The sequence below is a fragment of the Aricia agestis genome, chromosome 1 (genome assembly GCF_905147365.1).
Source record: "Aricia agestis chromosome 1, ilAriAges1.1, whole genome shotgun sequence".
NCBI lineage: Eukaryota > Metazoa > Arthropoda > Insecta > Lepidoptera > Lycaenidae > Aricia > Aricia agestis.
Window position 1 is genome coordinate 4025479 of NC_056406.1, and position 20729 is coordinate 4046207.

The following is a 20729-nucleotide window of genomic DNA, read 5'->3' on the forward strand; positions in this document are numbered from 1 at the left end:
ATGCTTTGTTCAAACCTACGCGACCACGCGACTGCGAAGTGGGAGCGTCAATACAAAACACACATTTGACAAGTTGTCAAATGTGTGTTTTGTATTGACGCTCCCGCTTCGCAGTCGTGTGGTCGCGTAGGTTTGGCCTAAGCCTAAAACCAGTGACACACTGAACTCTATAATACACTGGACAGGCGATCGCTTTCAATAAAATATGCCTATTTGAAAGTCGCCATATTGGCGCTGATTGCTATGTGAAAGCAGTAGTGAGTGTACTTGGAACTACTATTTTGCAAATGGCGGTTCAGGCGGTGCTAATTTTCTATGTAATTAGTTCACAGTACGCTCACCGCGGTGCTTCAAATCGGCACAAAAAATAGCTGTCATTTTGTACGGCATAGCCTGTCCAGTGTATTATAGAGGTCAGTGCAGAGACAACACGCCGTCTATGGTTCCTGTTTGTCTATGACAGTAAAACCAGAGACAACACGTCGTCTATGGTCTGTAACAGTGTATGGCACTGACCTTGGCGTCTGTCCGGGTGTGAACGAGGTCGGCGAGTCGCGCGTCCTCGAGCTGTCGCGCGAGCAGGCGGCGCGGGTTGAGCAGCCACAGGCGGCCGGGATCCATGCAGTTCCACAGCACGCACGGGAACCATAGCGTCACGCCGATCTCCGCCAGACGGAACACCACGTCGTGCCAGTTGCGCGACACTACTGGGACCCTGGACAATAATAATTATTATAACTATGTATAACATAACGCTCATATGGGATGATTTTTTGCAAACAGGTGCGGTTAAGTTGAAACCACACTAAGCTACACTACGCTGCAGCGGACACTTGAGACACGTCACGGCCAAATATTGTTTATACAAAATCATATGACAAGCCACACTTGTCGGCAGCGTTGTGTCGTTTAATGTCTCACCCATAAAGTTAATATACCTAGCGGAATAGAGCAACAATCTCGAGCTGTCAAACGAAACCAAAATTGGTTTACATCTGTGTGAACAATATGTGTACGTAATACGTATACACTTACACAAGCATGATTAAACATGAATGCCGACTGGACGTCAAAAAAAGAATGCTGCTGTCATGTATCACACGTCTCTTTTTACCACGCAGTATTACTGATAGTGACATCTCTCTTGCTCAGGCCTTTGTTTATCTATTCCGCTAGGTATATTAACTTTATGGTCTCACCTAAGTTGTGGTCACGAGTAATGCTGTTGGCATTATATTATATTGAAGCAAATTAAAACAGGAGAAGCCGACCACACGGCTCCTTCGACCGAAACTCATATAATATTCATTTGTCTGACTCACTTGGCCTTCCAGAACTCGCTGAGCGTCTCCGATGTGAGGAAGCCAGCGATGAGGATGAGCATGAGCGCCTGGCTGACCAGCCCCAGCCGCGACTGGTGCAGCTGCGACACGTCCACCGAGCGCGGGTCCACGCCGCCGTCGCGCGGGAGCAGGTCCGTTTGGATGCCCTGTAGAACCAAATAAGTCAAATATGATACAGAGTTACTGCTATTGGAGTAGCGAAGGCTAGATAAAAAAAGCTCTAGCCTGTATAGTGAGGAATTTGATTGATCTTCAAAATGTAATAGACAAGTCATATCAGTGGAAATGTATTTAAAAAGTTATGACGTGGGGTTCCCACGTCATATCAGGGTTCAAAAGTATGAAATATTCATTCAATTCGTATTTCTTCATTAAGTAAGTAAGTAAGTAAGTCTTTATTTCCATGAAATTGGTTACAATGTTCTTATTATTATTATTTTTATAGTTCACAATTTCTGCCTCTAGGGCGTGGAAATATTTTTAAATATAAAAAATCATGCTTTATTACTATAATTAATAACAAACAGATATTTAAATAGAATCTAAAATAAATTATAATACAATCCTCAAAAAGTTATGAAAAAAAATAAATGTAAATACGAATACTCAGTCAAAACATCCTGAAATCATTAAAAAAATATATATAAAACAGTCAAATAATGGTCGAAGATATAGTTTGTCAAGAAAGTCATGACAACTATATATTTAACTATACAATTAAATAAATTAAATGTCAATTAATTCATATTTAAATTAGTTAAATTCATTTTAATTTCTTAAAAATAATTACAATCAATTAAATAATAATTAATAATTAGTAAAATTCATTTCAATTCCTTAAAAGAAAATACAATCAATTAAATAATAATTATTATGATATAATCATGACAATAAAAATATGGTGCAAAAAATCATAGAAACTGGTTAAGATACAATAAAGGTGGTTAAAATACAATAAAAATTTTAAATGTCAAATCATTCATATCATAAAATATAGTTTAATTAATTTGACTTCTTAAAAAAATAATATACTACTCAATTTAATAATTAAAATCTATTAAAATTAAATTTCTTTTCGACTATAATATCATTTAAGAAATCTTGGGTCGTATAGTAGCATTTGTCTAAGAGCCAGTTGAACAATTCTTTTTTAAATTTATTTAATGTAATATCGTCATTTTTGAATTTATCTGGTATATTGTTGTATATTTTAATACTCATGCAGTACGCATTTTTACTATGGATTGCTAAACGTTGCGTTGGTACTGTAATTTTCTTAAAACTTCTTTTATGTCTATTATTTTCTGTGTTTTTTTCTTGTTCAAAATGTGTATCATATTTTTTTATAAATAAACAAGATTCGAGAATGTATAAACTCGCCAGAGGAAGTATTTTCAAGTTCTTGAATAGCGGTCTGCAATGAGCACGTCTATCAGCTCCGGTCATAGCTCTAATGCATTTTTTTTTGTATTATGAATGCTCTGTTTAGTTCGACTGAATTACCCCACAATACCAGCCCATACCTTAATGTCGATGAGACATAGCCGTGATATGCTGTTAGAGCTGCATCTTTGGAGACGATCTTTTTAATCCTTCTAAGAGCAAATACAAACCTATTTAGTTTATTGCATACATGATCTATGTGCTCTTTCCAATTTAAATTTTTGTCTACGACAAAACCTAAGAATTTAGTTGAAGATACGCATTTGATCGGATTGAGTTCGATTTCTAGTTTTTGGTCACTATTATCACTTGATTTATGAAATTTGATTATTTTGGTTTTTTCTAGATTCACCTCTAAATTATTATTCTTTAAAAATTTCGTTACTTTTTTAACTTCCTCTAGGATTTCTTCATTTAAAAGTTGTTTTAAACATTTAATTATTATAGTTATATCGTCTGCAAACATAACCCCCTCGTGTTTTAAAATATTAGGTAACTCATTTATATACATTTTAAACAAGTCAGGTCCTAGCATACTACCTTGTGGTATACCACAAGTGTTGACACTATATTCAGATCTATATGTAATTTCTCTATTTTTCACAATACGAGTTATTTCAGTGCATTGCTTTCTGTCTTTAAGGTAAGATTTAATCCATTTATATGCATTTTCTCTAATACCATATCTAGCTAATTTATTTAGTAAACGTTTGTGATCAACAAAATCGAAAGCTTTACTCATATCGAGAAAAACTGCCGCCACAGATAATTTCTTATCAATTGCTTCGGTTATTTGTTTTGTTAATGAAAAACATGCAAGTGTTGTAGAACTACCTTTTATAAAGCCAAATTGCTGTTTGCTAACTAGAATTTTTGCATTGAAGTAGTGCACTATTTTTGATTGCATAGCTTTTTCAAAGATTTTAGAAATTACTGGTATTAGTGTAACTGGCCTATAATTAGCGAATTTATTTGTATCTCCTTTTTTATAAAGAGGTCTAACAACAGATATTTTTAATGATGATGGAAAATGTCCTTGCTCAAATGATAAATTTATTATATGACAAATTGGGTAGCAAATATATTTTGCAGATAGTTTAATAATTTTAGTATTAACGTGGTCGTAACCAGTAGCTTGAGTATTATTAAGAGAATTGATAATTTTATAAATGTCATTCGGAATAAGAGGAGAAAGGTATATTGAATTTGTTTCATTGTCAATTATATTGTCATATGTAATAATGTCATCGTCTACGTCAATTGAATTATTATTATTTTTTGCTATGTCAATAAAGTAATCATTAAATAATTTAGCAATGTCGGATATTTCTGTGTATAGTTTATCACCTACTTCTATTGTGTCAATATTGTTACGTGGGCTTTTTTCGTCACTATTATTTTTTATTAATGTCCATGTGGCTTTGCATTTGTTTTTGGACATTTTCAAAAACTTGCTATTATTTCTAGTTTTAGATGTATTAATGCAATGTTTTAAAATCTGTGTATATTTTTTATATTTCTGTAATAAATAGTTTTTATTTGTTGCCTCATATCTATATTTTAAATACAGCATCCGTTTAACTACACACGACCTTTTAATTCCTTTCGTTAGCCAACCCATTTTTATAGGCTGATTTTTTATTTTAATATTTATCCAGGGGAAGCAAAGATTTTATTATAAAACAAAATGAAATTATCATAAAAAGTTTTAAAACTTTCTTCACAATCTGTCTGATTATGTACGTCATTAAATGTTAGTGTTGCCATTACATTGACGATAAACCGTTAAGTACTATTAATAGCTATAAAATTATCCAGAATTTGTTGTATCACTTATATGCTTAGCTTAGATCCCTGCAGACTGCAGGCTTTCAGCTGTCGATTGTCGCGCTATGCGGCAATGTGCCACAGCCCACAGGCATTAGAGTCCTAACCTCTTATTTCCGACTGGTGTGTCAAGCCACTCACCTGTTTAGTTACAAGCTGTTCCTGCACGTCGTCGCCGTCGGCGGCGGTGGAGGGCCCGGGGCGCGGGCACGTGATCGTGCACACCTTCGTCTCCTTTAGGAATTCGCCGTGCAGCTGAAATGGAAGGATTCTGTGACGTCATAGGTAATAGCAAAGAAATCATAGACCAACGTTATTTGGTCACGCTATGGCAAGCGACAGAACGCAACTACTTTTTCTTACGTAAGTCGTACCTGCCATCGAAACAGTTACTCTTTGAGATCGCTAGTCATCTCTTTGGTAAGACAAACTGGGCGGGTAGGCACGAGAAAACGCTAATGACAGATCAGCGGATGCTAAACCAAGAAAGTCAGTACTTTCTGCGTGAAATACACACATTATATTATAAACTTTTGAGGTTATGTACTTTGATCACAAGCGTCTACCACGCAATTAATAACACAGGAAAACATGGTCCCTCGAAACATATCATCACCACAAACGCCCATTAGTCCCACATAGGTGGTTCACCACTAGCACACACAATGGTACATTACCACCGCATATGGAGTAATGGACCATTCCGACTTGCGGGGAGCGTAATGTTTCTTTGTATGTATCTATTGTTGATGCTTCAAATAATTCGACCATGATACAACCACAAATAATTTTCCTAGTAGGTACCTACATATAACCCGCGACTACGGAGTACGGACGTGCAGAAGTACTATCAGAGAAGTTGATGCCTATGCAAATCGGGGACCTGAGTAGTTTGGTTGCGTTACGTCAAACCCAGCTGACAGATCACAATTAACATTGAATTGACATATTCGACCAAATAACGTTGGTCTGTCAATTGCATAGGAATCAACTTCCTCGATGGTACATTTTGTTGAGACTTGAGATGTAAGCTTTAGGCTGCGTTTCCACTGAAGCGGAGCTTAGCGGTGCCCGAATTGACCAATCGTGCTATTCCAGCGGAATGACAGCAATATTTCTAGCATGGTGATTGGTCAATTCGGCACCGCTAAGCTCCGCTCCGCTTCAGTGGAAACGCAGCCTAAGCGGGACCTTCCTAGCACTCCCTTCTGTGCCAAATCTTATAAAAGCGGTTTAGTGTTTTTAAGTCTATTAAATGGAAACAAAGTATCAAGATAACTATGTGGTAAACAAATAGTTTTTTTTTAATTTAACGTGGGAGAGCCATGCTTCGGTAGGAATGGGCCGGCTCGACCGGAGAAATACCACGTTCTCACAGAAAACCGGCGTGAAACAGCGCTTGCGCTGTGTTTCGCCGAGTGAGTGAGTTTACCGGAGTCCCAATCCCCTACCCTATTTCCTTCCCTACCCTCCCCTATTCCCTCCCCTTCCTATCCCTACCCTCCCCTATTACCCTATTCCCTCTTAAAAGGCCGGCAACGCACCCGCAGCTCTTCTGATACTGCGACGGTCCATGGACTTTCCATCAGGTGACCCGTTTGCTCGTTTGCCCCCTTATTTCATAAAAAAAAAAAGTAAAATACTAACATTTTTGGGAGGCTCATATACCCTGGCAGACGTCGCGTAAAACGGGGAGTTACTTTAAGTAGTACGATTCTAATATCTACGTCGCGGCATAATAAGACACACTTAGTGACTAATTACTTCGATTTTAGGACTTTCACGTTCCCTGTCTTATCTTGCCTTATCTTGAACCGCGTATGGCGCAAGCAGCTGTAATGCTAAAGTACTCACATGCGGTTTTGCTCGATAGGTTTACTACAAATCGAGTTATAATTTCTGTGTGGACCACAAAACTGACAGCTCGAATGCTCGCATCGAGCCGGCTCGATGGAATTAAATATATCGATTTTTTTTTCTTATCTTTATTTAAATAAAGGGCTTTTGCCATACATGGCATGCCAGCCCTATATCGATTTAGAATAAAACTATCGAGCAATGCTGAATGCGTGGACGAAAGCCCGAGCCGCGGGTTTTGCTCGATCGAGCAAAACCGTATGTGAGTACTTAGCATACACTTACAAGTGTGTAAAAAGTAACTCACTTTGAAGTAGACCTCGACGCCATAAATGAGGAAGAAGATGACCACGATGCACAGCAGCACCGCGTAGCACAGGTTGAACACCAGCTGGTAGAACGTCTGCGAATAATACAATTAGTAGTCAAACATCTGGTTGAACGCCTGCAAATTCTACGATGACTAAATATTTATCTGGTAGGATGTCTGAAACTTTTAGAATTACTAAGCAACTATCTTTTCGAATGTCCACAAATGTTACTAGTAAAATTTCTAGTAGAAAGTCTCCATTGCACATTAGTAGTCAAGTAACTGAAAAGATTTCTGCAAATTATTGCAGAGTGACCGAATATCAACTATCTGGTATAGCATCTGCAAAATCTATAGGAGTAAGAACTGGGAAGTTTACGATCTATACAAATTACAATAACTACGGTTAAAAGAGAAGGATCACAATTTCCTGGTGGTTGGAATCACATTTGACTATTTGATGGAACATTAATTTACCAATAGAAGCCCCCGTAATTTGTGAATGTCAAACACGACAAACAATAAAGATATCATGAACGACCACAGGCGAAGCCACGGCGAACGGCAGTAAGCCTACTAATATGTGCACTTGCATACAATTTGTCAACATTCTTGAGAATGGGATACCATTACACGTGATAATGCATCAAGTACCATTGTTCCAAGTTGGTCACCATTCTACTGCCGACACAATCGAGTTGTTATATATACTTTTCATAACATCGGCGTAGCGTTGCTCGATTAAAGTGCTAATATTCTTGATAGCAATATAGTCTCTATTTGGTGACTTCTCCGACTTTTCTATACAACTGTTTATGCATAGACGTCTAGGCAGAATTATGAAACAAATTCATTTTTAGATCAGGGAGTTCCGTTCGCAGGGTATCATAAACCATACGAGAGTTGAATTTTCCAAGTAAAACATTTTTTTTCTGTCACGACTGGACATCAGTTCATTCTACTAGGTCCAAGAGGTCTTACATCAATTTTACCAAACCTTGACATTCAATCATCAATCAAATACCTTCAACTATGTAAAGTTTATTAAATAACTTTATTACTTAGAATTAGCCTTATGAATTTTTTATCAAAGTAATAAACATAATATCCTGGCGGACGGTTACGTCAAGGTAATTTTGTCCACAAATAATTAACAGTGTAATAAAATATTTAAATTTTAAACACATTTCAATGCAATACTTTATCTGCTGAATGCTGAGTGCCGAAAGTGGCAAAAATAAACTCTGCTATAACTTCCATAGATATTTCGGGAGCATTACCTTCAAAGAATTCGTTTTACAACATTTATGCTAATTGCTAAATCAAGTGTTTTGTATGCGTACTTGCGTAGCATTCGCCTGTAAATTGTAATATTGTGCAAAACCGAATCTTTTTAAAAGTCATCACACATACTGCACGTATCACCTACTTGTAAATTGCATTGTTCATCTCGTATTTTTTTAAAGAGTTTTAGGGCACATTTATATTTTCTAAATAGATGTTCTATACCCATTCCATATACATAGTTTCAAGTACCAAACATATCAAAACGTACTCAATTCATCTACTATGAATGGCTACTTCAAACCTTTATGTAACAGGCTTCTTGACGAAAATACATAATGTATGAGTCGCCATTGACATAATTACTGCGATACATAATCAGTAGAGTCTTTACTGAATACTGATGATGGGATCTTAATTGATTGTGAAATATCTTAAATCCTAATCACTCGCTATTGTGCATAATATAAATGAGGTACCAATTTTTTGTATCTTAAATGAAAGGGCTATCGATCTATTCTAATTGATTGCAGGCCGACCTGACCGGATTCGTATAAATACGGGAATGCACAAAACGAGTCCGGTCAGATCAGCCTGCGAACATTGCGCCATTTCGGACTTCGGAGTAGTCCTCCGTCGGACACCAGGAGGCCTGCTCCGAAATGGCGCATTCAAATCTTCGGATCCGACCTAGAGCCGACCGAGGTTTAGAAATGACCTAACTCCGAGGTTACATCGGACTCCCATCGTCGATCGCAGTCACGTCACAAACTCCGGTCGGCCCTAGCCCCGATCTTTTGAACGAGAGTATTTCGGAGTAGAAATTTGCTCTTCGGAGTAGGCCGGCAGAATCAAACGGCCTTCTCGTATATGGCCTATGGGGGCCTCAAGTAGGAGTTAGGACCTACCGCCGTCTTTGATTTTATCATACAAGTATATTCAAGAGATCTCTATAATTGCTTTATGACGCTACATTATCTCATAGTAAACTTAAACCACAATAAAGTTGACAATAATTAAAATACTACAGTGGAAATACTTTATACAATTATGTAATTTTCAACATTTTAATCACCCTTTTCCGTTCCGAGTGTTATAAATAAAATAAAAATATCTGTCCTAACAGTAAAATATACCTAAGCTTTAAAAATAATAAATAAAATATGACTCTTTTAAGTAAAAGCTACAGACAAATATATTCCTAGTTCCTACAGCGCCCTCGCTAACTCGGTATTCACAATTCCAGTTGCAATCGAATCCAGAATTCAAAAGGGCTGAAATTGTGAATACCTCAGCTGGAGTGACATCGACTGCAGTTTGCGGGTAGGGGACCAAAAAGACAGAATTTCTGAATATCTTCTCTATTTTTTCCGTTGGTGTTTAATTACCAGAGATCGGAATTGGGTGTGTGAAAATACCTAAAGTTTGCAGCGGGACATAATATGGAGCTGTTACAACCACTTAAGTTAAACCGGTTTTGGATTTTACCGGTCAGTTTTGGATTTTTTTTTAACATGTTCCTTACCTTTGAAACACCGATTACACACACCGAAAAAAAGATTAAAACCACATTAGCATTTTGCAGACATGTAAAATTCTGTGTTTGGCCGACAAAGAAAAATTGAGACTAAAAAATTAATTTAGAACTGTATAAGCAGCTTGTAAATGTTTATAGTTCGGTGTTTCAAAGGTAAGGAACATGTTAAAAAAAAATACAAAACTGAACTGGTAAAATCCAAAACCGGTTTAACTTAAGTGGTTGTAACAGCTCCATATTATGTCCCGCTGCAAACTTTAGGTATTTTCACACACCCAATTCCGATCTCTGTTAATTACTTACGGAATTTGTCACGTGACCACTACCGCTGGAAAGAAGCCGAAACGTCGGTAATAACTAATAAGTAAAGTGCTTCGCGACAGACTCCGTAAGTAATAAAACATATTATGCGTAACACTCGCTTCATAAGAAATCATTACTTCAGCTAACGGGTAATGGCTCAAGAGCCTGCGACAGCCAGACTATAATTGTCATTTTATAAAAGCTGAAAGTTTACCTCAACTTCTAATACTTTTAAGAAAGTTTAAGGATGTCTGGCAGTAGGAAGCAACTGTCAAAAATGTCCGGCACTAGAAGACGAGATTCCTCCACTTACCGCGAAGAATATAAGTTATGAAATTAAGCTTTACTTTATCTCGAAGGTCAGGTAATGAGGCAAGTCTGGCCGTCGCTGGGTCTTCTCTATAAAGTACATCAGCAGCAGCAGCAACTCACCTTATTCTCTAGCGACGTATCGGCGACGTAGGTGGTCAGCACCTCGGCGCCGAGCAGCGAGAAGGTGATGACGTTGAAGGTGATAAACGCCAGCCGCGACTTGGACAGGAACCGCGGCCGCTCCCAGCGGATGTCGCGCAGGTGGAACACCTGGGGGCAACGGTCACGTAGATAGATAGATCTTTGACAGTCTACATGGTGTAACAAAACAAAATGATAATACTTTAGGGTCTGTATTTGTGCCTTAAATAGTTCACTAATAGAGGTAGCGCTGAAGAGTTACTTTTACTTTTAACTTCTACGTTTCTATGAGAAATGCCCCAACGCACGTCACGAATTTGTTCATGATTTTGAGATAATGTAAACATTGGTATTTGATAGTATTTTCAATGACCGCACCGAGGAGCAATGTAACTTCTAACTTCCGTCGGTCACACTTATGTAAAGCTTTTAGGATATTAAAGAAATACGATCAATCATGGGCCTGATAACCTAATGATGACCCAAGGAATGGGTGGGTGGACAAGGTTGTCCTGACCATGTTAATTATCAAGAGTGCGGCCGCCAGCGCGACCCCACGGCTAATGCCAACTAATGTGAAAAACAAACGACCAGCACTAGGTCACGACGAGGTCTCACCATTATTTACACAGATCACACCTTATAATGCGTTATATTATTGAAAATATGTGCTCTACAGATTATCGAGATGTGATTCAGATAAGGTTTGTTTAAAGTAAAAAACCGTGTTGGATATGTTTTAGATTGCTTGTTTTCTATGAGAGGCCGGGCATGATGAATACTGACAGTGAACTTTAATTTCTTAGCTTTGGTCATTGCTGAGAAAAATCGATATCGCTACAGCCAAATTATCAAGGCGGCACCTTTATACCTGATATAATATGAGCAGATTTGTTAATTCAGTGGATATTCGTAAATACGAGGCCTGCAATGTTTTGACGCTAGCGTGCAGCACCAGCATAGAGAGTAAACAAGAAGTTTTGTTCGAAGTTTGACAACGTTTCTGTCAATATTCTGATATGACGTGTGCAACATATCGGATTTTGGTCGGATTATTTACTGTATAGTACTAGTAGCGCCCGCTCGGACCAATTAGCTATATCCACACTATGCGCTTCCGTTTTTAATTTTCGTCATCTTCTTTCATTCAACTTTCGTTTTGGCGCATTCAATAATTGAATGCGTCAACGAACGCAACGCCAACACTGTCATTTTTGTTTTTTGGATACGGTCAGAGGGCATGCGTCGCGGGCATGCCTCACGTTAACTGTTGACTGCGCTATAACGAAATAAAATAACTTGACGAACAGATAAAGGCACAGTGTGGACAAAGCTATTATAAAACATTCCCTATTTGTCAGTTCCTTGCCAAGTTCCAACACGTGATGCGTACAAGGGGGCCATACTGCATACAGGTGAGTACGTACACGTGAGGAAACCCATAACTGGCAGCCGGCCGTGACTTTTGCATTAAACTTCGATTAGCAAGTTCACCGGGACATATTTAGTGTGATCGATAGCTAGGTTTAGTGTGATCGATAGCTAGGTAGTCGTTATACAAGTGTCGTTGCATAATTAAGTTGAGGTCAAAGTTAGACTTTCAGACAGAGAATTTTGTAACGGCTACAATCATACATTTTTTTTTTGGGACAAATGTGGGCTGTGTCAAATTTAAAAACTTTTTAAAACCCTGGTAAGTGGTACCCCTCTTAGGGCCGCGTTACACCGGAATGGCAGCGCTGAAAGTGCTCGCCTCGCCGCTGCCATTCCGGTGTAGCGGCCCTTAATTAATCAAAATACCCAAAAACAGATGTGCAGTGTGCACATAATCTATACTAATATTATAAATACGAAAGTATCTCTGTCTGTCTGTCAGTCTCGCTTTCACGCCAAACGCCAAAACTACCGAACCGATTGTAATGAAATTTTGTATACAGATAGTCTAAAGCCTGAGAAAGGACATAGGCTACTTTTTTACTGGAAAAAAGGTTGTAAGGGGGTGAAAATGTGTAAATTTGTTCAAATTAAGTTAGTTCCAAAAATTCATAATAGATGGCGCCGTGCGTCTTCTACATCGCGCTGACGCTTGCTCAAAAGTCTTTCTATAAGAGGTGGTATCATCTTACAATTAAGTTTCGATTTTTTTCGATTGTTATATTGACGACCTCTGTGGCTCAGTGGTGAGCGCGTCGGTAGCTCAAGCCGGAGGTCGCGGGTTCGAATCCCGCCCACGGATTCTCTCTGGATCCGGATCTCGGGTCTGGATGTGTATTAAATATGTGTATGATATAATAAAAATCTTAAATATATGTATAGTATAAAAGTATTAAATATATTTTCGTTGTCTGGTACCTGTAACACAAGTCCTTTAGGTACTTAGCACGGGGCCAGACTGACGTGGTGTGAAGCGTCCATAGATATTATTATATTATTATTATATCTATTCTACGGTATTAAATAACTCAGTACTTTATCTGTGCAGTGACGTAACCTTAAACCTATCAATGATAAATAGTTTATGGGTAAAGTTGTGTAATTGGGGGGCTAAATAAGCTGTAAAATTTGGCATAAAATTTATATTTTCATTTTTTTATATTAAACTTTATAGTTTAATATAAAAAAATGAAATACTTATTGTGTGCACACTGCACAGCTGTATTGATTTAAGGGGTACCAGGGTTTTTTATAAAAGCTTTTGACACCAATTTTGTTGACATCGCGCGCTATAAACTGAAGTCCACGCGGACGAAGTCGCGGGCAACAGCTAGTTTAAATATATGTTTCGCTCTACATCTTACGCACTGCGCAAAAACAAAATTGGAACTGGTATTTTACGGTTGTATTCAAGCAATTTCCATATTGTTAAACCGCGCAGTTTTCGTTCAAAAATATGTAGGTTTTAAGTTTGGTTAATTCTAATAAATTTTCATTAAATCATATACTGAGTACTGACATATACGGTTTTGCTCGATAGTTTTACTCCAAATCGAGCAATAACCACCGTGTGGACCGCAAAACTGACAGACTCGATTTAGAGTAAAACTATCGAGCAAAACCGTATGTCAGTACTTAGCATTAGCATAATAGATTACATCTGCAAGCCAAAGACCTAATGTCCTGTCATTTGTCAATGTAGAAATTCACCAACATAATTCGCAAAACTACCAAACTTTATCGAGTTCAAGATTCAACCATGTCTTCCTTATCATAATTTGACCGTAAGAAGAAAAGCAATAAAATTTCAAAATCAAAATAAAATATGGGAAAGGATTAAGAATTCTAACGTTAGTCACACATTGCAATTCCACAAAATATGATAAAATATAGACAAGACAATGACTGGCGTGACGCCAAGTTATTCTGCAGCCTGTCTTTTGTTAATACAAACATTATTTTTAAAAAATTATACCTCGCGGTTAAGTAGTCAGCAACGTTACAAAGCCACTATTTTTAGAGTTCTGTAGCCAAATGGCAAAAAAACGGAACCTTTATAGATTCGTCATGTCTCTCTGTATGTCTGTCTGTCTGTCCGTCAGTATGTCACAGCCACTTTTCTCCGAAACTATAAGAGCTATACTATTGAAACTTGGTAAAGTAAATGTAGTCTGTGAACTGCATTAAGATTTTGATACAAAAATGGAAAGTCAATTATCCAAAGTGGTACAATGTGTGTCCCCCCCCCCCCCCCCTCTAACTTCTAAAGTTATAAGCATGATAATTCTAAAAAAAATATAGATGTACATCACTATAAAAACTACCAACGAAAATTGGTTTGAACGAGATCTAGCAAGTAGTTTTTTTATAGGTCATAAATAGTAAACCTTAATTTAACTTTTATTAAATCAACTGGAATATAAATTTCATAGAAATAAACCATACTGCTGCATGGGCAAGTCTAACTCGCACTTGGCCGGTTTTTTTAACTTGAAACTTGTCTTTACTAAGTTCTCGTTAGAACTTAGTAGAGATCTGGGCTTTCCCATAGACCCTCCGTGTGATCTAACAGGACAGTGCAAACTCTTAGTAAGGTCTTTTTTCTTCACATCTAGGACAACTCCTATCCATGGGACTGTTCTCATCAGGGTATAATAATATTCCTTCATCTCTCTAATATTCTTCTTAGGTCCACGATAGACTATCGTCGCTATCCTATTTCGGAAATTCAGACTGTCATTGGTCGACGCTAGGCACTATGCACTCAGTGTGACCGACAAAATTAGGTATTACATCTCAAGGTCTTCATTTGACCCCTCTGCATCAAATTCACATACACATGCGACTAATCTAACATACTAATTATGTCGTTATCAAATATTTAAATAATATATTTGCATGCAATATATCATATTTATTGACACAAATACCTTGAATTTCATATGCATTTCCGGCTTCCTCAATATAATTTTATTTAAAATATTTTTGTTTCCATCTTTCATCACTGCCGAGACTGTAAAAGTATCCAGCGCCTGCTGTACACGCTTTCTTATTGGTTAGTATATCTACCAATGCGAACAAGATAATATAAGTTCGATATTTCGATTATGTTCACACTTAATAAGTTTTTTTTTTATTAAATAAGGGGGCAAACGAGCAAACGGATCACCTGATGGTAAGCAACTACCGTCGCCCATGGACACCCGCAACATCAGAAGAGCTGCAGGTGCGTTGCCAGCCTTTTAAGAGGGAATACGCTCTTTTCTTGAAGGTTTGCAGGTCGTATAGGTCCGGAAATACTGCTGGTGACAGTTCGTTCCAGAGTTTTACAGTGCGCGGCAGAAAGTTACGCGAAAAACGCACTGTGGAAGACTGCCACTCATCAAGGTGATGAGGATGGTATGTTTTTCGCGTGATACGATAACGAAAAGTTGACTCTCAGTGACATTTTGCCGAGAAATATTAGGGGAGCCGGTATATACAGCATCACCTGTACTATCATTCGCATAGCAATGAATGCCGTTGGTTTGTAACATGTCATTGATATGCATTATGAATAGAGTAGGCGATAGCACACAGCCCTGAGGGACACCAGCATCAGGAGACTGAGTTTCCGAGCATTCGCCGTCAACTACGACCTTTATGCTTCTGTCTGCTAAGAAACTAGTGACCCACTTTCATAATTTCTCGGGCAGCTCGTATGATGGAAGCTTTGCTAGCAGCGCTTTATGCCAAACCCGATCAAAGGCCTTCGCAATGTCCAAACTAACAGCCAATGCCTCTCCCTTCGACTCAATTGCCTGAGCCCAACGATGAGTCAGGTATGCCAAGAGATCACCAGCCGAGCGGCCCTTATGGAACCCGTATTGTTTGTCGCTTAGTAATCCCTGGCCGTCCAAGTATCGAAGAAGCTGGCTATTGATAATGGATTCCACTATCTTCGAGAAGAGAGAGGTTATAGCGATTGGTCTGTAGTTGAAAGTATTTGAGCGATCACCTTTTTTGGGGATGCCAGTTGAATATGAGAGCCGAAAAAGACGCGTCAAGACCGGAGCCAACTCTGGAGCACATTTTTTCAACACAATAGGCGGGATTCCGTCAGGCCCACTCGACTTTTGGATATCAAGGGAACGGAGGGCTTTTCGCACTGAGCGCTGATGAAACCGAATATCCGACATGATGCTCGTGCATCGCGGTATGGTCGGCGGTTTCTGCCCCCCGTCATCCAGGGTCGAGTTTGACGCAAAGAGCTTGCCCAGAAGATCGGCTTTGTCTTTTGCGTCCTGGGCCAACGATCCATTTCCTACGTGTAGGGATGGTAGGGTTGGCTTGCAGAAATTTCCTTCAATAGCTTTAATACGTATTGTATATTATATTGTGTAGAAAAGTCATTTCGTTATATTATTATGTTATATTCGCTCTGAAAAAGGGAATTATTCAAATTAAGTGAAGAAAGAAATAATTTTCTAGAACAGCAAAAATTTGACTACCACTCGGAGTGATTATTATCAATTAGTATAGCGAGTGGCAAGTAGGTATAGGGCAGATGCTCCGGTTTTGGCCACTGACCCCTTTTTGGCCATTTTGGACTTCCGAGCGGTGTTATTAAGGCATAGACAATAACGTTACTTTATGATGTACGGTTTTTAAAATATTGAAATATGGCAACACTTTTACCGATGACAGTGGTGATATGTCAAATTTCACTTTGACGTAATACACCATTTTTTGTAGACGGTCGTGAAATGTGGTTATTCTTAGCAAAAACAATAAGGCGAGCGGGTGAGTAATCAGTTGTAATTTTCGGAATCTTTGTTTATTTTTTGGACGTATATGTTAATATTACATAAGAAACATACTGTCTCAGTAGAAATAAAGTAGTGGTGTCCACTAATGGTATGTCGTAGGTGGCCACTAATGGTACCTAAATTATAAGATTCACCATCTTTGGCCACACAGCTGGCCAAAGATGGTGCCCATAGGAACCCCAATTCTGGCCACATGTTTTTGTTATTGACTTTTTAATATGTGTTCTGATAGTTTTCGCTATTTTCAGAAAAACAAAATGTCGAGGCTTCCGAAGAAAAATAAAGTAGATGATGTGAAAAGAAAATTATTTCAATATTCTCCGCACAAAGTGACACAAGCATTGAACGCAATCAGAAAGGGGATGCCGGTTGCCACTGCTAGTAGAGACTTTAATGTACCTCGAACTACTTTGCGGCATAAACTTTCTGGAAAAGCCCCAGAAACATCTGGACATGTGGGACCCCAGGCCGTTCTTGGAAGTGACATAGAAAGAGAAATTGTCTTATGGATTAAAGATTGTGCTCGTGCTGGATTTCCAATCAATAAGGAAGGTCTATTAGATTCGGTCAAAAAAGTAGTCATAAAAGGACAACTTAAGACACCTTTTATTAATAATAGACCTTCCAGGTCTTGGTTCGACGGGTTTATGACAAGGCATCCTGACCTTAGCCAAAAACATGCTGAATATATCAATAAAGCTCGTGCCTTGATAACTGAGGAAAAAATTCGGAACTGGTTTAAAGAAGTTTCATCGTTATTGGGTGAAGAAAACCTCAAAATTCTAGAAGATCCTTTGCGAGTATGGAACTGTGACGAAACTGCTTTCTTTCTGGCACCAAAAGGAAGTCTTGTCTTAGCTGAAAAAGGACAACATGTTTATGACACGTCAAAAAATAGCGACAAAGATAATATAACGACCCTTTTCACAGTTAATGCTGCTGGTCAATATGCCCCTCCGTTAACTGTGTACAAATACAAGAGAATGAGTTCTGATGTTATTGATAATGCACCAGATGGATGGGGAGTCGGAAAAACCGACAAAGGTTGGATGACTGGGGAATCATTTTATGAGTATATAGCAAATGTATTCATTCCATACCTAAAAGAAAAAGGAATTCAATTACCAATCATATTATTCCTTGATGGCCACAAGTCGCATTTGACTATGCAGCTCAGCGAATTGTGTCGGGAAAACGGTATTATCGTAGTCGCTCTTCTCCCAAACACAACTCATATGTTACAACCTTTGGACGTTGCTGTATTTTATCCCTTAAAACAGAACTGGCGTCAGCTCGTTAAAAAGTGGCGTATTGAAAACGACGGCCAAGAAATTACAAAGTTTAATTTACCATCAGCTTTGGAAAGTTTACTGCTTGGCAATAAAGAGAGTTTTGAAAGAAATGTGAGGGCAGGGTTTCAGACATGTGGTTTATATCCATTTGGAGCTGATTTTGTTAATTTTAAAAGAATAGTGAAAAATACCAACATAAAAGCAAGCAACGATAACTACTCAAGACTAACTATTTCTGAATCCAGCTACATTTCATATTTGGAGAGTAAAATAGATCCACACTTACTCAAAGACTTTTACACTACGTTTGAATCAGGCAAAGACTGGGACGGCAATAAGGAGGCGTCAATGTTATATGACACTTGGCTTGCTTTTAAAAATGATAATACTGCTACCATATCGCGGGCTCACATTACATCTCGTGATACTAACAACGCTGTCAGAGAAACTCATTCACCATCGCTTCTTGACCAATCTGCTATCGATAGTGTATCTAACGCTCAAATTGAAAACGACTCCCGCAAAGCCACTTTTTTTGAAAGTAGTACATTACACGAAGAAGAACAAGAAAGTGTACCGTCCACCTATCGTACCAGTGCTGAAGTTACTCCACATGATCATCAAAAGGATATACTGCATGAAAATAGCTCTTCAAACATCAGTAATGAAGACGTTCACACCGACGAGAACAAATGTTCAAATTTGCCTGTTGTCACGCGAACAGTGAGAGATTTAGTAAAAGATTGTTTACTATATCCAGGGAAAGTAGTTCCTAAAAATACAAGAAAGGCAACATATGTCCCGTCCGTCATTACATCCAATCAATGGCGAGATATCATGAAGGCAGCTGAAAAAGAAAAGTTAGAGAAAAAAACTGTCAAAAAGAAGAAAGAGAAAGAAACTGACAAGAAGAAGAAAGGTAAACAACTCAAACAACAAAATAAAAAAGTATCTAGAGCTAGAGTAATTTCGTCTTCTGAAGAAGATGGTGAGGTCAATTATATTGAAAGCGGTGAAAGCGAATGGAATGAGTTTAGTGATTCAAATGATGAAAACATGAAAGAAAAAGAAAATAAAATGCACAATAAAAGAAAAAGATCTCAGATTGATGACTCAAGTTCTGAGTCAGAATTACCTTTAAATCAATTGACAAACTCGTCCAATAAAGAGTGTAAACAGAACATGAAAACAGGATCCTTTGTTATCATTAAATATGAAGGTGAATACTTTCCTGGCAGAATTGAAAACAAAGATGGAGGTTTTTATGAAATTAGCACAATGGTTTTATCTACAAATAATACATTCCGTTGGCCCGAGAAACCAGATAAAATTTGGTATACAATTAACGATATTGTTGAAACTATAAATCCACCTATCAAGCATAATAACAGAGGTTTCTTCAAAGTTATTGAAATGGAAAAGTTTTTGCCAAACATTTACACTTAAAATCTTTTTATTTAGAATTTTAATCAAGACTGAGTAGGTACTATAATAACTACAACCAAAGTTCCTCTTAATTAAAAATATATACCAACTGAAATATATAATAAGTTTGCAATTATATAAAACCAATATCAAAGATTGATACGCACTTACGTCAATGTTGATCTCTTTAATTTTTAAGATGAATAATAAATAAATCTAGATTAATATGCATATATTTGTGTTTTATTTTTTGGTGGCCAAAACTGGCACGGAATGTGGCCATAAATGGAGTAAATCTGGCCACAAGTGGCACAAAGTGACATTTTTTTTCTTTTTCAAATTTTTCTTTACGTATTTGAATTTCTTAAAAAACATGTTTTGCAAAGCAAGAACAACATATTTTTAAATACTTTTTTTAAACAATCATGCTCTTTACAACTAAAACTATAGATTATGAAGGGATCAAAGTCGACGAATCTCTTAAAATGGCCAAAACCGGGTCATCTGCCCTATCTATCATACTACATTGTTTCAGTGGCTGTATATTTAATATAACTTACTGACCAATTAATTATTTTTTATCTGTGCAATAAAGAATGAGTCCTACATGCAAAGTACATAGTACGAGCAGTCAATTGACTGAACCAGACTTGGATATCACACCTCCCAGAAAAATCGACATGATCAACAAGGATCGCCAACAAAAATTCAGAGACGCCTGGCTTAAAAATGAAGATTACAAGCAATGGCTTAGCAAAGTGCCTGAAGACCAGTACAAAGCCAAATGCCGTACATGCAATGTACAGATCAAGACAAGGCTTTATATGAACGTGGCGAAAAAAGGAACTAACGCTGCCATCATACAAAAACGTCATTTTATGACAGTTCTCTCTTACGTGCAGCGCCCCCGCTCACGTTCATAAAAAGCCTTGTCGATCTGTAATAATGAATAATATAATAATATCTATGGACGCTTCACACGTCCCGTGCTAAGTACCTAAAGGACTTGTGTTACAGGTACCAGACAACGGAAATATATTTAATACTTTTATATTATACATATATTTAAGATTTTTATTATATCATACACATATTTAATACACATCCCAACCCGGGAACATTGAAAACTTTTTGTTCCGAATGAAGTTCCGTGAATGCAGAGATGACTGTGATAAAAAATCATATGACATCGAAAATTTACTGCAGATCAGTCGGTTCAGTGTTTTAATTGACGAATCGACCGAAATTGGGGGCAAACAAACGATGTGCATAATTGTGAGGTAAAAAATAATAATCACGTTTCACTGCTTTTACGAATAATAATGATCTATCATCATTCAATACTATCATGTGTTTTCTATATTTCAAATTTTGTAAAACAGGTTTTTTTATGCTGAAGAGGGTCGAGTGGTC

At 37.7% G+C, this 20729-nt stretch overlaps 2 protein-coding genes across 6 annotated transcripts in view; both read right to left on the bottom strand.

The window, feature by feature from the left end:
* Nucleotides 1-20729, bottom strand: part of LOC121730067 (glucose-6-phosphate isomerase) — a 262618-nt gene that overhangs the window by 96378 nt on the left and 145511 nt on the right. The gene's annotated exons all lie outside the window — the stretch shown is intronic.
* LOC121730069 overlaps nucleotides 1-20729 on the bottom strand; it is a 116244-nt gene that overhangs the window by 3405 nt on the left and 92110 nt on the right. For all 5 annotated transcript variants that reach the window (XM_042118889.1, XM_042118908.1, XM_042118899.1 and 2 more), the window contains 5 exons: nucleotides 10337-10486; nucleotides 6778-6873; nucleotides 4755-4868; nucleotides 1323-1489; nucleotides 517-715 (listed from right to left, as the gene is read on the bottom strand). In XM_042118889.1, the coding sequence (XP_041974823.1) occupies nucleotides 517-715; nucleotides 1323-1489; nucleotides 4755-4868; nucleotides 6778-6873; nucleotides 10337-10486 (726 nt within the window). The remainder of the gene's footprint in view (nucleotides 1-516; nucleotides 716-1322; nucleotides 1490-4754; nucleotides 4869-6777; nucleotides 6874-10336; nucleotides 10487-20729) is intronic.